This window comes from Brienomyrus brachyistius, chromosome 19 (genome assembly GCF_023856365.1).
Source record: "Brienomyrus brachyistius isolate T26 chromosome 19, BBRACH_0.4, whole genome shotgun sequence".
NCBI classification, from domain to species: domain Eukaryota; kingdom Metazoa; phylum Chordata; class Actinopteri; order Osteoglossiformes; family Mormyridae; genus Brienomyrus; species Brienomyrus brachyistius.
In genome coordinates, this window is record NC_064551.1 from 14891122 (window position 1) to 14914581 (window position 23460).

The window sequence follows — 23460 nt, forward strand, 5'->3', positions numbered from 1 at the left end:
AGCATAATTCGTACCGAAAACGTGGTCGTAATCCAAAGCACTCGTATATCAAAGCGAATTTTCCCATTAGAAATAATGGAAACTCAGATGATTCGTCACAGAACCCAAAAATATCCATATAAAATGTATTAATACAAAATATAAAGTAAAAATACATAAAACAAATTAACCTGCACTTCACCTTTGAAAAGAATAATGGATGGTGTGAGGGAAACGAGAGAGAGAAGAGGATGGTTATTTTGTAGACGACTTTCAATATAACTAACGGAATCACTGCTATCTGTTGGCTTACAGTTTTTTTTCTTTTTGTGCGACTTTAACAAGGAACCTATTCAATGACAGCCCCTTTTGCCTCCTTTTCGATTTCGCACTGTTACACCATTATTCGGGTGGTGCTTTTCTACTAAATTTTGGCTATACGAGTGAGACACGCCGACTGAGACCGAGCAAGGGAAACGATTACTACAATCCCGCAGCGAGAGAGAGAAGAACCATCGGCTCAGTTGTGATCACGTGACTCTCGGCAGACAAAGCGTACACGAATAATCGTATTGCAAGACCTCGCTCAGTTATCAAGTTTAAAAATATGTTAAAATTTTTGCACGTCTTGCAAAACACTCGCAAACCAAGTTACTGGCAAACCTAGGTTTGACTGTATATGAAATATATGAGTTTCAGTCATGTTGACAGTTGCACAACTAATGTCATTCACCGGCAGTTCATTTCAGCGGATAGATATGTAACATTCAGTAAGATTTAAGTCAGCAAATGCAAAGATGAAAAAGTACATTTGAAACGCGGAAGGCCTCAGCGAGGATCGAACTCGCGACCCCTGGTTTACAAGACCAGTGCTCTAACCACTGAGCTATGAAGCCAACAGCAAAGATTTGAAAATGTCTTTATTTGTAGGAAAGACCAGAGTAACGATCTAATTTTTAAAGCTTCTCTAAAATGTGTAATTCGTAATGCGTTCATTTTTAAAACGAAAAAAAAAATTATGTTCGGCACAAACGATAGTACCGAAACGCGACAAAACAAAGTCAAAATAAATGACGCCGATCAGATGACGTCATCCGTGCGCGACTGATTTTTTTTTTTAAACACAGAATTGATTCGATTTCAACAGCTGTGAAGTTTCACTGACTTTCCACACAATGATGATAAACCAGACCCTCATAATGTTATTTAAATTACGTAGTTATTTATTTCTTTTCACCCAGTTGATTTTGGCTGTGTAATAACTACATGAAAGCTGCGATTTTAATCAGGATATCTTTTAAACGACTGTTATAATAGAAGTTCGTATTACACAGTTCTGTGCAATAAACTGAAAATAAGTTATGGTAAGAATCAAAGTTACTATCTTCACATCCACTTCAAAAATATTGAAAAATTACTTGATATACTAGTATAAAATTACCAACTAATACACAAGATGTTGTTCATCCATGCTTCATTTTGTGGTTCGTAGTGAACCTTGCACTAAGGTAGTAGCGTATCACTTTAACTTGCAAGCTCCGCATTCTCGCATATGACTCCCGCATCTTCGTGATGTCCGCAGTTGTGCTTTCCCACACCGGCATGCTGGCAATCCCGGAGGCTTTTCTCCATTCCTGTGCAGCGGACATTGTCTAGGAGGATGCGCAGGTGTCTCCCCTCCCCAAATTCAGCCTGCCTGGAGGACTTCAGGGCGCGCCCCAAGCCTAGCTGCCGGCAGACCACCTCAGCAGCCTGGAGGTTCCACGCATCATCACACACCGTGCCCCATTCCCCATCGAGGAAGACCTCCACCCGTCCACGGTCATTTTTTCCTCCTGCCAGTCGCACAGCTCCGTTCTCAGGTCTACCTTGGTCATCTTCTGTCTTGGTAGTAATGGGGGCCGTGGTCCTCCCCACCCAGCTAGCTTCCTGTGCTCGGAGCATGTCTAACAGTTCTTGCAACCAGTCTTTTGTTGAGTCTTGTGTCAGAGATTCTGGCTCTGCCACAGGAGGGCTCGATTCTTCTGTCTTACTGTGTTTTTGGTGTTTGGCTGGTAATTCAAGGCCTGTCAATGCTGTGAAAGAGACATCAGCAGATGTAGGTCGTTACAATAAAAGCCAAATAGATCCTATACAATTCCACTGTAGCCCTAGAACCTGAAACACTGGTACATTTCTCATGTCTGAAAATTCACTTACTCTCCTTTGGCTTTAACGGGATCAGCTTGCTTTTAGTTTTGACTAGCAGAGGTTCGTAGCGACATTGTCTCGGAGGGGCACGTCTGTTAACACCAAAAAGGACATGAGCAACCACAGGAATGTCACGATGTCGGAGTCTTGGCGACATAAAATTTTAGGCCAAATTACTGAGCTCTATATCCAGTGTGTCCTTCACAAAAAAAATTAAAAATTAAAAACTGCAGTGGTTAGTACTGTTGCCTCACACCTCTGGGACCCGGGTTCGAGTCTCCGCCTGGGTTACATGTGTGCGGAGTTTGCATGTTCTCCCCATGTCGTCGTGGGGTTTCCTCCAGGTACTCCGGTTTCCCCCCACAATCAAAAGACATGCTGAGGCTAATTGGAGTTGCTAAATTGCCCGTAGGTGTGCATGTGTGAATGAATGGTGTGTGAGTATGCCCTGCGATGGGCTGGCCCCCCATCCGGGGTTGTGCCCATTGCTTCCGCGATAGGCTCCGGACCCCCTGTGACCCAGTAGGATAAGCGGTTTGGAAAATGGATGGAGGGATGGATGTTTGTTCTGTAAAGTGTAAATGATATCTTTTGCTTTTCTACAGTGGTGTCTGCACAACAAGTAAACATCCCAAATGCTTTTCTCCCTGGGTTACGTCTCCCTCCATTAGACTTTATCAGGACACCAAAAGCCAAGAAACTAAATTCTGTCTTCAGCTCGCTATTAAATGGTCGTGGCGACTTTTGCTGTATCTAAAACAGGAACAGTTGAAGGCAAGGTTGGGCACATTTGCACAGCTGGGGTCTTGACTGGTGAATGTCTTTTAAATAACAACAGCAGGTACAATCTGAATTTCAAAATCAAAGAATTCATTTAAATATATTAAAAATTAACACTACATAGAGTGAAATAATTGAATATATTACTACTTTAAAGCCTATACATAAACCTTTTTTATAAAAACATCTGCGCATCTGTGAAAATATTTATTATTTACTCTCTGGTTTTAATGCTCAAACCCCAAGGTGAATTATTGTCTGCTTGCTGGAAGCGGTCCAAAATGATTAGGCCTGAATTATTCATACTAATTTTCTGTTTTTACATAAAGTGTCCTAAACACAATGGCATGTTTATAAACCCTCTTGGAGACACATTAGTGCCTCGACACAAATGTGAAAAATTACATTCCTTCATGAGCTATTCCAGACTCACGTTGCTTTTGTTTTATTATAATCCTTTTTGAAAAAATAACTTCATAGGAGATGCAGTGAAGTGGATCCTGTTTATGTGATTTTGACAGAGTGGGACAGAATGGGAATCTGCTAAGGTGAGGTAACCCTCTGTAATACTTCCTGGTAACATCTACTGTCACGCCCCCAGGGGCGGGGCGGCACAGCGGCCGTCGATTCTCGCAATTTAACCAGACTTCTTAACCCCACAGCAAACTCCCAAAGTTGCGAAGCGTTGATGCCATTGTCACTGGCTAAGCATTTCTCTGTCTCGTGTCTTGCCCTCCTGCCCTGCCTGTCTCTCTGCATCCTGCCGTTGTGCCTGCCCTGCTTCCCTGGTCGTCTCTGCCTGTCTGCCCTGCCTGCCTTCCCTGCCCTGCCATCCTGGTCCGCCTCCGTCCCTCTTCCTGTCCCATCGTCTCCACATCTCATCTTTCTTCGTAGGACTGATCCACCCGGCTTTTGACCTCCTGCATTCGACCCGACCATCCGCCTGCTTTGTCCCTTTGGCTTTTGGTGCTCCCGGCATTAAAACTAATAAATCAGTGTCCTGCATTCCGGGGTCTGCCTCGGCTCTGGTCGCTTAGCGTTACATCTACTGCCGTTTAGGGCAAGCAGCTGTGGAAATACCCAATTTGATTATTTGAAAGCCATAAGAAACAGATAGATTTGGACAATTCTAATTTAAATATACATTGAATAAGTAAAACGTAAGTATTTACAAGAGTCACAGTGTATCCTTACCTTGACGGGTCAACAATTTTGTACACGACACCAGAATAAGACGTTGCGCTTGGAACTGCAGTTGACATGAAATATAGCTCTCCTAGAAAGATACATTAACCAGAAGTTAGAACTGGGATAGAAGAGAAATTTGTGACCCATCACCACGAAATGAGTCTTATGGGTGTATTTCTACCAGGGCGAGTTAAGACTCATTTCGTGGTTATGGGTCACATTTGTGGTCCTTTGTCACAAGTTTGTGTTAATACATAACCTGGTCATTGTAAAAAAGTTTGTCATGGGAGTTAGTGAGCCGGGGGCGGCATGGTGGTGCAGGGGTTAGCACTTTTGCCTAACACCTCTGGGACCCGGGTTCGAGTCTCCGACTGGGTCACATGTGTGTGGAGTTTGCATGTTCTCCCCATGCTGTTGTGGGGTTTCCTCCGGTTACTCCGGTTTCCCCCCACAGTCCAAAGACATGCTGAGGCTAATTGGAGTTGCTAAATTGCCCATAGGTGTGCATGTGTGAGTGAATGGTGTGTGAGTGTGCCCTGCGATGGGCTGGCCCCCCGTCCTGGGCTGTTCCCTGCCTCGTGCCCATTGCTTCCGGGATAGACTCCGGACCCCCCCGACCCAGTAGGATAAGCGGTTTGGAAAATGGATGGATGGATAGATGGAGTTAGTGAGCCCTACTTTGTTGGAGTTCTGTTCTTTTAACTTTGTCATCTGTTTTATTTATAAAATGCAAATAACCTAACATGCAAATGAAGAAAAGGGATGCGTCAGCACGCTCTGCCTCTGGCTTCTTGAAAGATGTTTATTGCTAGAAAATAGAGCTTAGATACTTCCCAAAGTTTTGTCACAATTGGCTGACTATATGAAAGTGCTGTGGGCATCTCCATCATACTGTGGTGGACGGAGTTAAAGAGGGAGACTCAGTAACCAAGACTACCATGAATAATGGAGGAAAAATTGCAGCACATCATATAATTCATGTTAAAAAAATCGACTAGTAATCACTAATGTGGTGGACAGACTGAAGTGTTTAAAGAAACAGTATGTTCTTTGTTCTAGGTATCAGCTGTTATATCCTACCGGCCTCATCTTCTCCAAAGGAAATGATGTACGGATGGTAGCTGTTAATTAGGCCCGGAAAGAGGCAGCGCGGTCCGGATCCCATGCAGATCTCACGGTAGTCCCACTGCCCAGTGTACTGGTTCTCCTGCAGTGACATCAGGCGTCTGCAAAAAGTGGGGAGATAAAAAAGCAGAGATGGAAGGGAGGAGGTTTTAAAAGCCACGGTGAGCAGGACTGCGATCATGTGCTTTAAACCTGGAAACCTAGAAGAGGAGGCGACCGACGGTACATGGCCATTCCACCCACTGTGGCGTTTAAACATTCCTGTGTCCTACCAGTACGCAGAGGACTACGTTCGATCTACCTCTTTTAATAATTTCTGTGATTATTACCATGTCAGCTCTGTTTCCAGTGAGGATATTCATTTGTAGAAATCTTTGAAATGACTCGTTACCAAAATTTACTACTCAAATAATATTCCATTCAACTGCAATTGTAGGGGAAATTGGTTATCTTGTAAATGACACTATATTTAATTAAAAAACTGAACCTTTTGTTGCGGCACTGTAGCTCAGAAGGTAGGTTTGGAGGTGAAACGGTGTGTCAGTGTTTCCCACAGGCTGTGAGAGTGTGTGCCCTTAATGGTATCCTATCCAGTGTGTTCCCAATCCTCTACTTCCTGGAACTGGTTCCCTACTACATGACAGATGGATACATATACTGCCTTATATATTTGTGATCCATTTGTTATGTAATAACTGTTTTATAAATACTGTAATCAAAACTGGCCCATAGCAACACTAAAAAGATTTTAACAAAAAAATATTTCCCAGCCTTACCCACTCATGAAGTCTCCAAAAATGTACATCCCATTTAAATTTGGATTTTCACAGCCACGGTACACGTAACCACCAGTGACTGACTTTCCCACTTTGTGTGGATAGGCGTATATTGGGAGAACATCATCTAAAAGAAAGGGAAAAGAAATCTCAGAAGCTTAAGGATGCCCAAATAGCTCAGGGGCTACAGTACGTATAGATAACATACAGTACTTCCCCCAAATAACACAATAAGACAGTTTTGTAGCACTTGTCACTCTCATCCCCAGTAAACTCACTCAAAGAGCTGTTAGCACACAGCTTTTTGTCGTAGCAGGAGAACCCTTCTCTGGCTCTCCAACCGTAATTCCTCCCCTTCTCGATGATGTCAACCTCTTCATATTTGTTCTGTCCCACATCGCCACAGATTATCCTCCCTTTGCCCTCCTTAGTGTGGGGGTCTCCCCGGTCCACCGAGCACCTCCACATGTTCCTCACCCCGTATGCGTACACTTCTGGGCGAGCCCCAAGCTCCCGCACAAAGGGGTTGTCCGGCGGAATCCGATACAGGGGACCCTTGTCATTATGATTCACATCAATACGGAGAACCTTCCCCAGCAGAGCAGATCTAATGAATGGATCGTGGATCAATTTCAATTTGTAAACCTTGCAGTGGTAGGAAAACATCCACTGAATGTCTTCAGCAGGAAAGACACAAGAGTCATTAAAAACCACAACAGCTGATCAGTCAAAGGAATAATAGTCAACAATTTAATCAATGAAATGCTATAAACAAAACTGCCTGCGACCAAACAGTTTGGACCACAAATAATTCCGCCGTTTGCTGGCACTTACTTGTTCTGAGCATTTCCATAGTCCCCAAATGGATCTCCTGCCATGCCTCCATCACCCGTGAAGATGTACAGATACCCATCATCTGCAAACAAGAGCTGACCTCCATTATGGTTGGATGCCGGTTCTTCGATTTCTAAAATGATCCTGGAAAAAATTTAAATAATGAATAACTGTAAAGCTTCAGAAAAAAACACACAGTTCTGCAGGAAATGTTCTCACCACAAATTATGCCTAATTTTGTGATGGTTTATTTATAACACTGGCTTTTATATGAGTTCACCCCAAAAGCATATTAATATACAGACAGAATAGCAGAACAATTCGCAAACAGCACCCAAAAACACATGAAATCATAATTACAGCCTTCCCTATAGTCATTCACACACACCTTTCAGAACTGTGGTCGACCACGTTCATGTCAGAGGCTGAAATGCGGAACTCGCTGATCCTGATCCGTTCATCCAGGCCCACCTCCAATGAGTAATAAACGTACAGTTTTCCGTTGTATTTGTACTGGGGGTGAAACGCCAGGCCCAAGAAGCCCCGCTCGTCTCCCTCCCAGGGGGATGTCAGCACCACCTGGCTGATGTTCAGAAAGGGCTTCTCCAGTCGGGAGCGGTCAGACAGGTAGGCCCACACGACACCCACCTGCTCAGCCACAAAGAATCGATGGGTGCCATCGTTGGCGTGAACCATCGCCAGTGGGTTCCGTAGACCATTGGCCACCTCCTCCAGACAGACCTGCAGGCAACCTCCAGTGCCCGTTGAGACTCGGCCAAGGCCCCTTATCATCCTGTCATTGACGGCAATGTCCGGGAAGCAGTAGTCAGGGTCCGGAATGCTCAGGAGCTCACAGAAATGAACCTGATTCCGTTCTGCCGTCACCAAGCGCGAGTCACTGGATAGGAAAGGGATGGTTGTCCCGCATCTTGTCCAGAAATTGGTGCAGTAGTTCCTGCATAGCCCTGGCAGGGTCCTCACCGGAGTGCTGGGGTCCTCAGCATCGTAGAGGTGAGCGGCATAAGGGGAGCATTCCTAGGAAGGGACGAGCAGAGTATGAGACCTGCATTTTATCAGCCAACAGCAAAGCAAACCATCTAATAAAAGAGAAACAGGACTGTGGTTGGCAGAAAAGTTGTGACAATTAGTGAAAAAATACGGCACTGGAACTGGGCCTAGTTAACATGATATTCCATAACACTGTATGTTGTTTTGCAGTGTATTGGCATATTGAATGTGTGTCACACAAGGTTATCAGCTCCACGGATGTTGTTCGTGTAAAATCTGTGCCCACTGGTGAGGCAGCAAGTACACAAAATCTTTGCTACTAGATTTGCATAACCCATTACGGAAATAAGGTAGACTGAATCATGTACTATCACAGAAAAAAGTATATATGTATTGCAAAGTTTTCATTCCTATATGTATCTGCCATGTAAAGTAATTTCGACTAATTTTGAACGCATCATTAAAATATTTTGCGCTTGATATAATCCGAGGTTAAATTAAATTCTGTAATATTTATGCCAAGGATAGCTAAAACCGAAATTTATCAAACCCTAGAGCTTTTTACCTGGCAGATAATGTCTTGCACGTAGGACGCACAGGTGTCGTATCCATAATTATCGAAATTGTTCATAATACGATCAAACTTCGTCATCAGCTCTTGGTCCTTTGCAGAATCGCAGCAGCCGAAGTCTTTATACAAAACGCAAAAGGTCAGATCTTCCTGCGGCCGGAACGGCGGCTTAAAATCCAAGCACTGCGGATGAGAGTCCACACTTGTCACCCATAACTGGCAAAAAAATATGAAAGTAAGTGATACATGACGCATACTGCCCAGACTGTTACAGCGGCACAGCATAGTGAAGTGGCTCCGCAGAATATCCCGTCAACTAAAGCCTGGCAAACAAGGCAGAAAAGTCGGTTTGCTCTGCGTGTTTTCTGATCGATGCACTTTGACCATTTTTTTCCTTTTCCTTTTTTTCTGTCAACTATTTCTTATATAGGCGACCTTACTGGAGTTCAGCTCATACCGGATGTTGTATGTCATGCCCAATACATATTTTCATTTTTAATATGCCAAATGACTTTTCCGGGCCATAAATATTAAATTGCGTAATAAAATCGGTTCTTTTCGGCGCATATGAAGAGCGTGTGATCCGAAAGATGTCGTTCGCCTCTAAGACACAATATTCCGACATGGATAAAACCGCACAACTTATTACTGTTTCAAAGCAAAAAAAATAAAATAAAAAAATCTAAAAACAGAAAACGCAAAAGATACATAAGAACGAGATGATAGGCAGAGCAAAAATAAACATAATCAATTTTTCAAAACGAATTGTATCAAGTCATTCCAAAGACAATGATCCATGAATTTACAATGTAGTTATGTTGTGTGAAGAGTAAAAATGCATTACATTTTTGAATAGTTTTTTTTTTTTTTTTAAATCGTCAAAAAGTAAAAACAAATCTTTTCCAGGAGTTCACATTATGATTAAGTCTGAATAAGAACGTGCACAATCAATTATTCGTTAGACAGATGTCGATTTGCCTCCCATAGTTCATAGTTTATGAAATATGTTTGATTTTATCTTCCACCGCAATTTGACTTACTTTTTACTAACCGCTGCGACGTCGATTTTGTCCACAAGGCGGCAATATGCGCTCAGAAATCCGCCCTTCACCCGCAAGCAATTGTTTTTAAATCACTTGTTGAACTTCCGCACAAATTTTAAATTCCGGTAATTATATAGGCATGTTTCCTTATATAGATATGCATTTAAAATAGGTATATAACCCTATTCTGGCCTCTCTTCCTTGAATTACAAGCTCACTATGGCGTGAATGGTGACAACATTCCGCGCATTGTGTGAATTGAGGTCACAGACAGGCTGGAACTGGGCAATAACATGCAACCTTGCCTTGAGCATGGCAAGTTAAATGTGGCAGTATGTGAATGTGCGCAAATATGCACTTGTCATAGAATATTCTAGACACCAACGTAGTCAATCGCATTAAATAATAGGCTATGTCAGAGCCAAAAATATGAAGCGAATAGTATATTTGATAGAAAATTGTATCTTGCAGTAATATAATTATTAACGTCAATTTTCAATATTAACAATTATCAATACCTGATCTGGTGTCATTTTATATTTAAAGGGACAGGCTTATATTATTTTATATGGCTTTATATGAGTACACACACCAGATCGATAGATAGATAGATAGATAGATAGATAGATAGATAGATAGATAGATAGATAGATAGATATTGTGTCAGATGTCCAGTTTTAAATGTCCAAGAGGTCGGCATGTGAGTGTGCCTGGCCCTTTAAGGGGGCTGCGCCGGGCGTCGGGGGCGCACCTTCCGCGCTACCTGCCCTCTATTGGCCACCCGGACCGCGACGCTCCGCCGTAATTTCAAACGAGGGGACGAATGGGGCAGAACAAATTACAAATCTGACTGGGGACTCGACCCTTCTGCAGCACGTAAGCGCCTTTGCTCCTCAGTTATTTTAATGACCTTTTCATGTACGGTTTCCCTTTTCAGAGTAGGCTAATACTTTTGATCCGTGTTAGAAGTTTAAAATACGACAATCCCGTGCAGACGGTTCAGAGTAGATTTTGAAGTATATTATATTTTAGATTTATAGGGGGAAAAACACGCTGATATTCTTGCATGGTCTGTAGCTGCCTCGCCACGGAATACGAACCACGAGTATTTTTCATCGATCATTCTCTATGTGTCTTGGGACTGTGATGAAGACGGCTGATGCGTTTCAATAATCTAACAGAGAATCTGGCAAATAGAAGAAGCTTATTAAATCGCTACTTTCCAGTATTTACCTTATTAGACAAATAAGGACTATTGGAGCAGTTTGAAGCTTGCCGATCATTTTGGATGAGCCTCGGGAGCCGCAGAGCTTTTACATTTTCATATTTATTTATTTGCTCTATTGCTTTGCATTCCGGTAGTTTGCTATTTAGTTACACTCGGCACCTTGACTTTCCGACTGTCTGTACCATGCCTTCAGTTGTGGTTACAGTGTCACCCTCAAGGTTCGGCTAACACGTTTCCTATAGATTCATAGATTCAGATTTATACCGTATAACAGCGCGACACACGAAGAGATGGCCAAACACCAGTCGGACGGACCGATGGATGATTTAAGTAAGGTCTCCGACGAGGAGATGCTGAAATGCAGCAAGGAGGAATTGATCAAACGCCTGAGGAAGGTGGACAGCGACAAGATGAACTTAATGCTGGAACACGGCAACATGATGAAAGACATCAACCGGCGGCTGCAGGTTCACCTCCACGAGATCCGCGGCCTGACCGAGGCCAACCAGAAGCTCCAAGATGACAACCACGAGCTGAGGGAGCTTTGCTGCTTCTTAGATGATGACAGGCAGAAGGGCAAGAAACTGTCCCGGGAGTGGCAGAGGTTCGGCAGGTACACCGCCAGCGCCATGTGGAAGGAGGTGGGCTTGTACCAACAGAAACTGAAGGACCTGGAGGCCAGCCAGGAGATGCTGATGCGGGAGAACGTCGAGCTGAAGGAAGTGATCATCATGCTGGATGAGGACAGGAACGGGGCTGGCTCCAGGAGCTCCATAGACAGCCAGTCCAGCCTGACTAATCTGAACGGCGGCTCCGGTTCGGTTCGGGACGTAGGGGATGGAAGCAGCACGTCCAGCACCGGTAGCGCCGGCAGCCCCGATCACCACCACAACCACGTGCATAAGCCAGGGGAAGCCAAGGTGGGAGCCGTCAGGAGGTCCATGGACGATCTGCTGGCGCCGCACCACCACAGGAGCATCCCGAACGGGCTGAACGGTACGTAGATGCGGCTCTGGGTCACAAATCGGTTCGGAAACTCCTGGCTTGGAGGGATGTAGTCATGAAATATATTTATGTCTCATTAGTATTTTATCGGATTAGAATGTTTCTGTAATTTAATGAGCGCAATTTAATCAATTGTAAAAACCATACAAGCTTGAAAACATTGAATTGGGTGTGGTTATAAGCATGCCAGGAAATTAACAATAAGAAGTAAAATAAAAAGCCATTGGCTTCAATGTATCAAATATCCTATGCGGTTATAGCGTTTCCTAATTATAATGGTGTCCTTATTGCATGCATCATCATTTCCTCATTAGCAGGGCATTATTAATAGGGTTTGAGTCTTGAGGTTTGGTGCATGTATAAGCAATCGCGTAAGCATGGCGTTGTACGAAATACATAAACTGCCGGGAAAGTTACTGTCAATCAGCCTTATTGTGTGCTGGAGATTACATTATCTGCCGTTTGGACATGTGTTTCCCTATAGATCTTAGTGGGTTTCCAGATTTGGCCACGCACTGTTATTGATTTTCTTTCCCAAAGAAAAATAACCCCCTCAGTTCAGTATATTGGGGAAGCTGGCTCTGCCGACAATCAAAAATCAAGCTGCAATACTCAACATCGCTGGTGGTCAGAAAGCATGGCATGGTGTTCTAAAAAAAAAAAAACAAAAAAAGATAAAAACGTGTCTGTTTCTGGCTGATGGAGACCAGAGCTAATCACACTGTGGATGCATTTCCTTCTGTGACTCTCAACTTCTGTGAGCAAACTCTTAACCTGTGAGGTACTTTCTGCTGTCCCACACCCAGATATCAAACTGCCATTGTGTGTTTTATGAGCAGGGACAGTCAGTTACAGCACAGACCTCGATCCCTGGTTAAGAGTGCTTATTGGCAGTGCTTTTACTCATTACCTCATCAGGGTGATGATAAGCCCAGGTGGTCTGAATTCAAGCATGAGCCACAGAACTGAGTAACGGTGAAGGTGACCAGGCGTAAATCCCAGGGCGACCACGTGTGGACGGCCCAGCGTCCCATCAACGCGCTTCTAAAGATCTCGTGAAGTGATGCTCAAAGATGGATTTGTGGAAAGGGAGTATTTTACGAACAGGATTGTGTCACCGCTGTTATCTTTGGCCATGAAATACTTCTTGTTCTCTTGAAGGAATTTCCTGGAATAATACGGAAAAAATGTTAGCCGAATTCCAGGAATATTTTCGCTCGCTCTGTTCTAAGTAGGATTTACCACACCTGTGTTGCGTTTCACAAACGACTGATGAAGAAGACCTCAATCTGGTAAAACTGGTGTTGTGGCAATGGGACGGTGAAGGAATGTCGTCGGCATTGTTGACTGGAAGTCAAAGAACAACAGTACATAAACAATACAAAGAATGTGTGAGAAGTTGTGTGATGGGGGCATGTGAAAGTGGCGGGTGGCATGGGATCAGGGTTAGGCACTGCGTGACCTGTTCACCGGTCCTGCCGCATGGCGGAGGTCTGGGGGGGTCATAGCTCTGACGTTATAGGAGAGGTTCTAGGATGGCTAGACAGGACGGGCTCAGTGTGTGTACGCCGTACATGGGAGGAACGTAAGGCAGGGTGTCATCTCTGAGGACAGAACTGGAGCCTGTGTTGTAGCATTCCGGAAATACTGATCCTTAAGATCGGTGTAACCCTGAATAGTTTGTAAGTTTGTGGCTTTGTTACAATGGCTGAAGCCTTCAGCAGGAGGGGGTGCGATAATTCCCATGCGAATGTTTAAACGTAATGCGTAAGCAGTGCAATTACTAAGCGGCGACGTTTAAAAATATGATGGATCTAGAATGACCCAATAGCCAAAACCTGTACTTTGAAAGCAGCAAACTGTAGAAACAATTCTGTTGGCATGAATTTTCCATTTAATTTGCAGAATATTTGTTCCTTGATAAATATGTCATTGCTTAAATAAAGTACTGGGTGATTTAAACTGATACATAAACTGGTTAAAAAGTAACCACACTCTGGTTTTGCTTTGGATTTTGACCTGGTGTCAAAAAGTCAATGTAGCCACTTTCTGTGAAGTAACTGTACAGCCTGGACATTGACTGGCCAGACAGAAACATTTTAAAGAATCTTATAAGCTGCAATCAGATTGTGTGGAACTGTGTCCCTTGGTTTCATGTACGCCAAGGATGGGCTTATCTTAATTGCTTTTAGCAGCGAACACGCGAATTGATTTTGAATGCATCTCTTTCCGGTGGTTTATTTGTCGTCATGAGGCATTCTACCCTGAGCAGAGAACTTGCAGATGCAGAAACTACATTTCCATTGGAAATTGAAAAGCTTGTTTGGCTCATTGACGAAATGTTGATGTTGTTTTTTTGGAATGGATGGAGAAAATGTTTTTCATTAAAACCATCACTAGGAAATTACCAGACTCAGCTGAGATTAAATAATTAAAATACTCTAATACTTTTATCTAAATATTTGGCAATAATATTGTGTTTATATCATTTATTTTTGATGGCTATCACAGACGGCACTCGAAAGAAGTGCAAGAATTTGAGTCTTAAAATCTCTGTTTCTCTGCTGGTTAATGGGGGGAGAGGGATTGTACCCTAACCTCTTAAAGGCTGTCCTTCACAGAGGAGACTATTTGTGTTACAGGCTTGATGTAACAGAATGTGCGATCAGCTTGCTGTTTAACCCTGTCCGCATTGAGAAACCACCCCTGTTTCTCCAGGTGATGCTCTCATGCAGAACGAGCTTCGATTCCATTTTGAGAACAGAACCAAAAAGGTAGCAGAAAAGTTTTGCAGCATGAAAACGATTCCTCACTCTGCAAATCGATCAGAAAACTTATTTTGTTTATTAAATTGCCCCCTCTGCTGAGGCCCCCCCGGCTTGGTGAATCAGAATCGCCGAGCATGTTACCGTGGAAACTCCGCCATCCCTTCTTGCCACGCCTTCGGGGCTTTGCACACGTGTTGGGAAGCGGAAAACATGGAGGCATGACCCGGCACCTGGGCGACTCGGGTGTAGTACTGCCTTCTGAAGTCAGGTGCTTAGCCAGTCCCGAGAGGCCGGGCTTTCGGGCACAGGGTGTGAAATACCTCAGGAGAAGCACTGCGGTGCCTGGCCTGGTCGCTCTTTAGCAGCCCTGCAGCACAGATGGCGGCATAATTATGGCAGGACTTGCGGCCATGCGGCCGGCTCCATGCTGGATCTGCACCCGCGGAGCTGCAGGTCAGCGTGTGGAAGGGAATCCCCGTGCTTCGGCTAAATGCTCATTAATTCACATTCTCGGTGTCCTTAGGACTAGATGGTTTGAAAACAAACCTCGTGTAGTCGTACTGGACTTAATTCATCTGCTGAACTTTGCTCCCTGGAAACGAGAGGGAGAGGTGCCGAAAAGCCCAGATCAGGCCCCGGCGCCCCAACCCGCGTTTCACCCCCCATGTACACACAGAAAGTCAAACATTTATCAAGTCCTGTGTGAATCTGGCCTTTCTGCGTCCATCTGTGGGAGTAGTGGCCTTCAGGAAGCAGATAAAGGACGCCTTGAAGCTGAGATGGTAATTGGGGACGCTACAAAGCCCTGCACAGCTCTTTGAGTGGAAGCCACCCAGCTGAGACCCCCCCCCCCCCACAGTGCTGTGAACATGTTGTACTCCTCTAGTGTGTGGTAAACAGGTGGATTCCTTAAGAACGACTGCGTCAATAAACAAGCCACGGCTAACTTAACACTCCCGGTGTGGTCATCCAAATCTTAAAAGTACCTCGCTTCCTTCAAACCCTTTAAAACGCCGGTGGGTTTCTGTCTTTCCAAACTCTCCGCAGCAACGTGACGTGCAGTGATCGATACGGGGGCAGACTCTGCCAGCCTCCATTCCGAGTGATGCATGTCAGTGAAGCGTATATCTCCAACTCCCTGTATTTCTGTGGCTGTGTTTGTTTCCAATCTCTTTCTGAATCCCCTTTTGTGCTTTAGCATTTATGTACGTAAAGACCAGGTCCCATCTGATCAGGTTGATACTGTGTGCTTCTTCGTGACGCGCGCAGTGCTGACACCCCGTAGTAGGACTATTGGCTTTAAGCCTAGTGAAGTCGCTGTGGGTGTAAAGGGCACTGGTAGTGTAAGTCTGGTGCGGAAACGGACTAAATAAACACTGAACGCCTTGCCCAGTGGTTACTTTTACAGTGAAACTTGGCTGCCTGTTCATGGGTTGCGTAACGGGCGTATTATCGATACAGAGGCCACTCCCCTGCAGCTAGGCATTGTGGGCCGGCTGAGACAGGCGCCATCGCTGAGCTGGCGGAGGTGAAGCTATTAAAGCCCAGCTCTCATTCTGGTCTGGGGTTTTATCTCTGATAGGTCCGCTAGCGCTCTGTGCGTCTTCCCACCTCCCGTGGCCCTCCTCTGTGTGGTGCCCCCTGCTATTGTCTTTTATCAGAACCCGCCCCCCACCCTCCCCCAATGGTTCATGGACACCATATCTTCCTCCCCACGTAACCCCCCCCCCCCCCGCCTCCCCCATGCTTTTTGTGTCTCCCTTAAAAAAAACAACAACAAAAAAGAGACAGCAACAAAAGCCATTAAAGTGGCGTGGTGGGAACTATCAGGGGCCGTGGGGGTCAGTTTGGGGTAGCGGGGGAGGGCCTGGGGGAGGGGGTGGGCTAGAGCTGGTGGATCCCGCCGGCTTGGTAATTGTTTTTTTTTTAGCTGACTGCTCCCACCCGATAGCCAATCAGAAGAAGCAGTGATGCTGGTACCACAAACTTTGGGGGGAAGCAGCCCTGGATGGGAGGATGGCAGCGGGGGAGGGGCTGGGAACATAAGGAAGGGGGTTGGACGGTTGGCCAATTTCACACATCGATCCAGGCTGTTGAATTAAAATAGCATTGCGTAGTGCCACAGGAATGCATACTAAGATCTGTTTTTTTTTTGGATATTGTGTATATTGCTAGGGCTCCTTTTTCGGCTGTTTAAAGATGGTAGCCCTTGCAGGAATGGGATGCCCGTTTCACCCCGTGCAGCTGAATGCGACCTCACATGACTCCCATGGCTTCCTGTGTGCAGACAAAAGCAGAAACTCATGCTTCTTTCCCAGCATAAAGCAGGATAAGTGAAACAAAGGGACATTAAGAGTACAGTGCATCATAACACCGCTGTCGGTTTGGGTGGGGAGGGGGGAGGTCAACTATGCGTGTTTGCATAGAGAAGTGTTTCTTATGTCTTTTTTCCTCACGTTTAAACCGCCCTTTGCTTAGATATTATTTTATTTAAACTGACAACAAGACTGTGAAGCCGCTTTGCTCATTGTTCATGCATAATACCTGCACAGGTTTCAGTCTTCAATGAGACAGTGAGTGATGAGATTGCGCAAACTATTTCATTCACCGGTTCCATGAAAAATGTTGAAGGAATCCTGTAAATATGAAGCGAAATAGTTCGAGCTTTGTTCAGAAGGATGTTTATTTGCATGTATGTCTGGGTGTGTCTGTGTTTTTATTCCTCTTCGCAGAGATGTGCACGATTAACTGCATCACATGTATGCTAATTAGCCGTATCCCTCCCATCGAACGGACCTGAAGCTTCTGCCGACCAAAGGATTAATCCTGGCTACAGGCTGTGTTTGGAGCTTAAGTGTGTCAGCTGGCCTTCTGATCACCAGCTAAATAAGTACCAGAGAAAGACATGGCAGGCTTTAGCCGCACAACTGCGCTGCTGGTGTTTCGAACGAGGCCTAGCTTAACCTTGGAACGCGGTAGCTGCCGCTTTGAGACTGAACGAGCTTTCATCTGCTGCCTCAGAACTTGCTGCTGTGAGACGCAATAGAGGCTTTCAAGCCCTCACCGCTGCCTCCTGCACTGCACCACTGCATTGGGATGGAAAAAAAAAAACATTCTCATGCATTCTGCAAGTCTTCAGGCAAAAATTTATGATGCATAACATGACACTGCATCAAGTCAAGAGAAGCTTCAAAAAAATTACAGCACTGGTTATAGTGAAAACAGGCTTCTTGTATTTACTGCAGCAGTACTTAGAATCTAAACAAACTTTTCATATTTGCTGTAGCAGTGGTAGAAATCCAAACAAACTTCTCATATTTACTGCAGCAATAGTAATACACATTGCTATGGTGTTTAGAATCGAAACAACCTTATAATACAAACTGCAACAGTGCTTAGAATCCAAGCAACTACTAATACATACTGCTCCAGTGGTAAGAATCCAAACAAACTTATAATACACACTGCTGCAGTGCTTAGAATCGAATCATATAAAATATACAGTGGCAGTCATTTGAATCCAAAAAAATCTGTAATACAGATTGGAGCAGTGATTACAGTTACAACTTATACAACACACTGCAGCAATGGCAGGAATAAACTTCAGATGCATGTGCACTGTGGTAGCATTTGGGGAAAAGAACACAAGCTTTTCACTATACCAGAGCTTACATACATCACAAGCTGTGCATTGCACCACTGGTTACAGGCAAACATTTGTTTACCACAGCAACATACATATGAAAATGCAGGGTCAGCCAGTCACTGGATCAGTTGGGGTTACGCACTTTCCTCCAGGACCCAGCAGTGAAATCGCACTGCCAGCCATAGCGTTTGATACAATGACCTTCCAATCATCCCACGGGGCTCCACACCTGCCCTTACAAAGGCGCTTTTAACTTGCACAGCGGAGTATAAATTTGAGATTAATTAATCTGCTCCGGTTCAAAACAAACGTCCACTTAAGTGTAACACTGCAGGCTTTTATATTAAATATACAAGATGATCATTATAAGTGGTTGGCAAACACTTTAATTCAGACCAACTTAAAGCACATTATGGTTTTTCCCAATTTATCCATCCATGCATCTTCTATAACTGCTTATAAAGAACATGGTGAGTCCTGGCCCTCCCCAGGGGGGCAGGGGGCATGCGGCGGGGGGCTCCCAAACCGAATGGTGGTCCATCACAGCCAATATATGTGAAGCTGGATATGTGGTTAAGTCAATTGCTGTAGGCTACAGCAGCAGGACATTCTGGGACCTTAATGAGCGGTAGTGAGAACCAGGCAGGCTTTGGTTGTGCACTCAGCCACTGCTGAAGTGGGGACTATCAAACAGGGCACTGGGGTTAGGGGTTTCCATGCGGAGGCATCCCTGATTGTTCCCAGTGCACCTACACTGAGGAGATAAGGGCAGATGAAGGGAATACAGGCCTGAGTTAAAACAGGCGCCTGCTAAATGATGCCATTACTATGGGGGGTGGGCTCCATTCAACCTGTCAGTGATAAATCTCAGCAGAAAATTCCAGCTGCCTCACGCAGCGAGGCCCCCTCCCTCCCGACGTCTCCGCCAGTGGTTTCATGAACATACGCCAAAGTGCAAAAAAAATTTAAATCACGCTGAGGAGCCACGTAGCCAACTTGGACGTAAAATGGAGGCAACACCTGCTTAAATCCATAATTACAAGTTGGGCTGGGAAGTTTTAATCACTTTAATTGCCTCTGCAGAATACATGACGTGAGGTTTCGAAATACCTGGTTCATTGATCTTACAAATGTCTCTCCCTCTTGCTTAGAACGAGTCTGCAGGTACCAGTATGTCACTGCTGGCTGAAGCAAGTAATGTAACCAAATGCACCTTGCATATCACACCTCAAACTGTCCCACAGACAGGGCAGCAGTGGGGGGAGGGGTGGTCAAAGGCTGTGGGGGAGTGGTGGTCAGGGCATCCGTCCTTCAGTGACTCCCTAAAAGGTCAGAAAGCTGTTTGGTTTTAAGCTCCTCACCGGCTCCCCTGTAATGGAGTCACAAATCAGCGCTCTGTGCTTGACACTGCTGTTAGAATCGAGTTACTGGTACCAGTCACTGACACCACTGGGCTGGAGTTAATGCAGGGATTGCCTGTCAGTCAAATACAGAAGGTAATTGTTCTCTTGGGTTCCTCAGGTTTTTGTGAAGGGTTCCTGTCAGAACACTTGGATGGCATCAGTTTTTGGAGAACGATCTGGGGACAGGCATATCGTAGATGGGGAGTTCCTACCATGGTCCATAGTGAAAGGAGGGAGATGTTTTTTTTTTTTGCCTTCAGTTTACCGATATCCAGGTCACATTTCTCGTGAAAGTATTTTGCTTTGTTCTGTTGAGTATCGAAGCAAGGGCATCGCCTATGATGTCATTTCCATGAGACATGGCAGAACCGGCTCGCCTGGTCGTGCCGTGCGGAGGGTGATGTGGGCGCCCTGCTCAGCGCCTTTCCTGCATCTTCCCATTCCGCCTTTGATTGGGCAGCACACGCCCACATGTCCCTCTGACAGCACCGGTGTCGCTGCCGTATGACAGCAGGTCACCCCTCCGACTGTGGTCCGCCATGCAGTCATGCTGCATATACGCTCTCTATTTGGCCACACATTAGGGGACGTCCGTTTTGCAGGTTTATGTTGCAGTCAAGCAACAGGCACGCATCGGGAGGGCGGGTGGGGGATTTGGTCTCTGAGCACCGTTTTCAAGTTATAAATGAGCCTTTTCGATAACCAATGATTACTCCCCAAGTCAGCGAAATTTACCCTAAGCCACAGAACCCCCCCTTCAGTCTGACCACCCACCCCTGTAAATCTCTAGGCACTACCAAACAATTACAAATATTCAGAATTGTTCCAAATTGTTCTAGCCACGTGACTTTTACTTTTTTTGTTCATGTCAGAATGTGAGGATAAGTACAGAGAGGTTAGAAACCAAACATAAGAGTTCAGTTCAATTCCTGCTATATTAAACCAGTCTGACTTCTGTGGGGACACACTGCAGGGCGTATCAAGGACATGCAGAAAAAAAAAACATTCAGACAAATGTGGTTTTATCTGCGTTCCAGAGAGATTTGCTCATCAAGGATTTATGTTTGTTTTATTTATTTTATTAAGTGGTGGGACGCCAGGAGAAGATCTGTGTCCCCTTTCACTTAGAACACAAGCATTCTATGACAGTGCTGCTGAAAGACTTCAGTTACTCTTTTGGTGCCTGCAAAGGAAGCTGTCCAAGTTGTTGGTTATCGGATTGATTTCTTACTTTCTTTACAATTGAAAGTTTAAAGTCGCTTCGCGGAAGTTATGGTGCAATTGTAGCTCTACCTGCCCTTGGTGTGTCCCGCTGTCAAAGGGGGAGGGTCTTTGTTGTGGTAAGGGTTGTGTAGAGTGGTCTTTGCGGTTTTGAATGGAGAAGCTTCGCCGGGTTACGTGCCCACCCAGGTCCCCATGCGCTCATATTCCAGATGTTGTGGGAGCGAGACTTTGCGACTTTGAATGATGCTGAAGTCACATTGCCATGGGAACATGCGTGTCACGTGTCCCTGCCCCACGTTTGGGCTCAGACCTGGGGGGGGGGGGGGGGGGGGGGGGAATGGAGTCTCACAAATGTTTGTCTCGCTCTAGTGGAGTTGAGAGGTGGAACTGATGTCTCCACAACTGAGAATCTTGTGCATATAAATAGACAGCTATAAATAAAAGAACTGAATGAACTTATTTATGGTTCCATTCCAGAAAAATAAATTCAAATTAGAATTATTCCCAACCTTTATTTCATGCTGGAATGAAATATGGTAAAATGAATGCTATTTATAAGAATGTAGTGTAATGCCCACTTATTCAAATTAATGTTTACCAAAGAAATTGAGGTTAGATGGATTTCTCAGAGGTGTAGCAGCAATTAGACGTTGAAACCCATTTAGCGAGGGGCTCACTACCCCTTACCTCAACCTCCCGCTGACCCGCGTTTTGTGTTTAAATGGGATAGACTCTTTAAGTGCTGTGAGTTCAGGACAAAGGCTGCCCTCCTATCAGACATTAGCAAGGCTCGCTTCAGGCGGCTTGCTCTCTGATCGGGGTACGCCGGGCTATATTTAGGCACGAGGATGGCATCAGCCGCGAGCGCTGTTGGGACCTGCTGCATTCCCTGCAGACAGTAGAAGGAATATTGTTGTAAGAAGCCCTTTTTATCGCGGCGAGGAGCAGCGAGCGAGAGGGAGACAACCCGCCACTGCGGGATGACGGAGCCGAGTGCCGCGCTGACGGCCCCCGCGGGAGAGAACAACGGCGGGGAGCAGACGCTGCCGCGCAAGTTCCCACGCTGGAGCCTTCGAAGTGGGGAACTGGAGCTTCAGGAAACAAAGGGGGTTTCTCACAGACATCGGCAGGATCCAGAGGTTGAGCTCCTCGGTATCAAGCCGGAGTCGCCTGCTCCCACTCTCCGGAGATGGGGGCTTCGCTGAGATCAAGCAGCGACTGATTATTGGCTGCTGCTGGGGTCAGGATTGCCCCCCCCCCCCCCAATTGACTGTCTCCACCCACCTTGAGGTATCGTGTTGTTGACCTGAACTGGAAGGGTGCAGATAAACTTCATGAAAGGATGTATCTCTCCCAGCCCCTGGATAACTACCAAGGAGGAGTGGACAGGTAGAGAAGATGGAGACAAGATGGAGACAAGATGGAGACGAGATGGAAGCAAGATGGAGGCAAGATGGCGTATGGAACGTGAAATCCAGGGTTGATTTTCTCCATGCCATGCTGCCTAAATTCAACTAAATGGCAGCCTATAAAGTTTATATCTATTAATTTGTTTACTGAATGAGGTTAAGTACGCGCAGCCTCCATCTCAACCGGAACATTCCGGCATGTGGACCCCTATGAGTGATGAGGCTGGCTGGACCGACGCTCCCAGTGGTGTCCTTTGGGCCGCACTTGACCCCCCCACCCCCGACAGAACGTTCCATTATTGGGGGAGCTGAGTGGACCCTCCAAGGCTGCCTGCTCCTTGGCATCGTTGTGTGTGTGACCCTGCCAACTGCACATTGGATTTGACCCTGTAAAAATGGGCCCCAGTGGGGCCCCCTTTGAGTCTGCCTGTTTGTTATCCACATGTTGCTTCTTAAAGACACTCAGATTTCCTTTCAGCAGAATAGTTTTTGTTGAGATCTTTGGAATTTCAGGACCTGACACTTAGACAATTAAAAGCTCGTTTTCCCACTGAGACGATCTATATCATATAAGATATGCACATTTTGCATTAATCATCTGCACAGCAGTTTATGCATAGTAATGCCAATACACACATTTATATATGACATAGAAATTCTATATCAAAAAAAGCCAAGTTTACTACCTTGCTCAAGGAAACGGTTTTTGAATCTGTGACCTTTTGGCAACACAGTCAGTTTTATAACTGCTGTATAATATTTCCTGGGTGAAATGTGATATCAGCCTTAATATCACGAAGACCCAGGATTAATAAAAGGCTCATCTTCATCACATGGGGGGGTTTCTTTTGGAAGCCAGTATCTTCAATAGCCATGAAAAAAAGCCCGGTCTTCTAGGACGCCATTTCTTCCTAGCAGTGCAGTATGGGAAGAAAAATTTGAACGTTTCATGAAGCTAAGAGTTTGTGCCAGATAGCGTTCTCTGTGCAGAAAAAGAAAATGTAAATGCCGTAGCCGTCAGTGGTTCAGTTCTGACAGATTATTCTCTACTCAACAGTCTGAGATTGCGGATCCTTCACACAAGGGAGACCAGCTCCCAGTGCTACTCGGCTGGGAATGGTGGCCGGGTGGGCCCCAGCACACATCCAGGGAAACCCCCGGCCATCTGTCCCCCCGCATTGTTCTCCGAACAAAGCACCGCGAGACCCCCAAAGTACCCCTCCCCCCTCCTAACCCCTCGCCAGGCGTGAAAGGGGCCATGATGTCACCCGTCAGGGTCCTCG

The 23460-nt window shown here is 45.4% G+C and overlaps 2 protein-coding genes and 1 non-coding gene across 4 annotated transcripts in view; 1 reads left to right on the plus strand and 2 right to left on the minus strand.

Annotated features, from left to right (window-relative positions):
• Window positions 1-802: 802 nt before the first annotated feature.
• Window positions 803-875, minus strand: trnat-ugu (transfer RNA threonine (anticodon UGU)). Its single transcript has one exon. It is a non-coding gene; the product is annotated as a tRNA-Thr (tRNA).
• Window positions 876-8848, minus strand: LOC125714551 (HHIP-like protein 1). Of its 2 annotated transcripts, XM_048985260.1 has the most exons (9): window positions 8446-8848; window positions 7261-7907; window positions 6873-7016; window positions 6317-6645; window positions 6039-6165; window positions 5218-5363; window positions 4144-4225; window positions 2179-2261; window positions 876-2054 (listed from the first exon to the last, which is right to left on the minus strand). In XM_048985260.1, exons 1-9 carry the CDS (start codon window positions 8734-8736, stop codon window positions 1504-1506), a joined length of 2400 nt encoding a protein of 799 aa, XP_048841217.1. In that variant the 5' UTR covers window positions 8737-8848; the 3' UTR covers window positions 876-1503. The 2 variants fall into 2 exon arrangements, with proteins under 2 accessions (XP_048841217.1, XP_048841218.1); XM_048985261.1 differs by lacking the exon at window positions 2179-2261 and having other exon boundaries at window positions 1907-2054.
• A 1407-nt stretch (window positions 8849-10255) lies between these two features.
• The window catches only part of LOC125714557 (coiled-coil domain-containing protein 85C-A-like), a 44941-nt gene continuing 31736 nt past the window's right edge, over window positions 10256-23460 (plus strand). Inside the window, exon 1 of the mRNA XM_048985274.1 lies at window positions 10256-11718. Within this exon, the coding sequence (XP_048841231.1) occupies window positions 11013-11718 (706 nt within the window). The 5' untranslated portion in view covers window positions 10256-11012. The remainder of the gene's footprint in view (window positions 11719-23460) is intronic.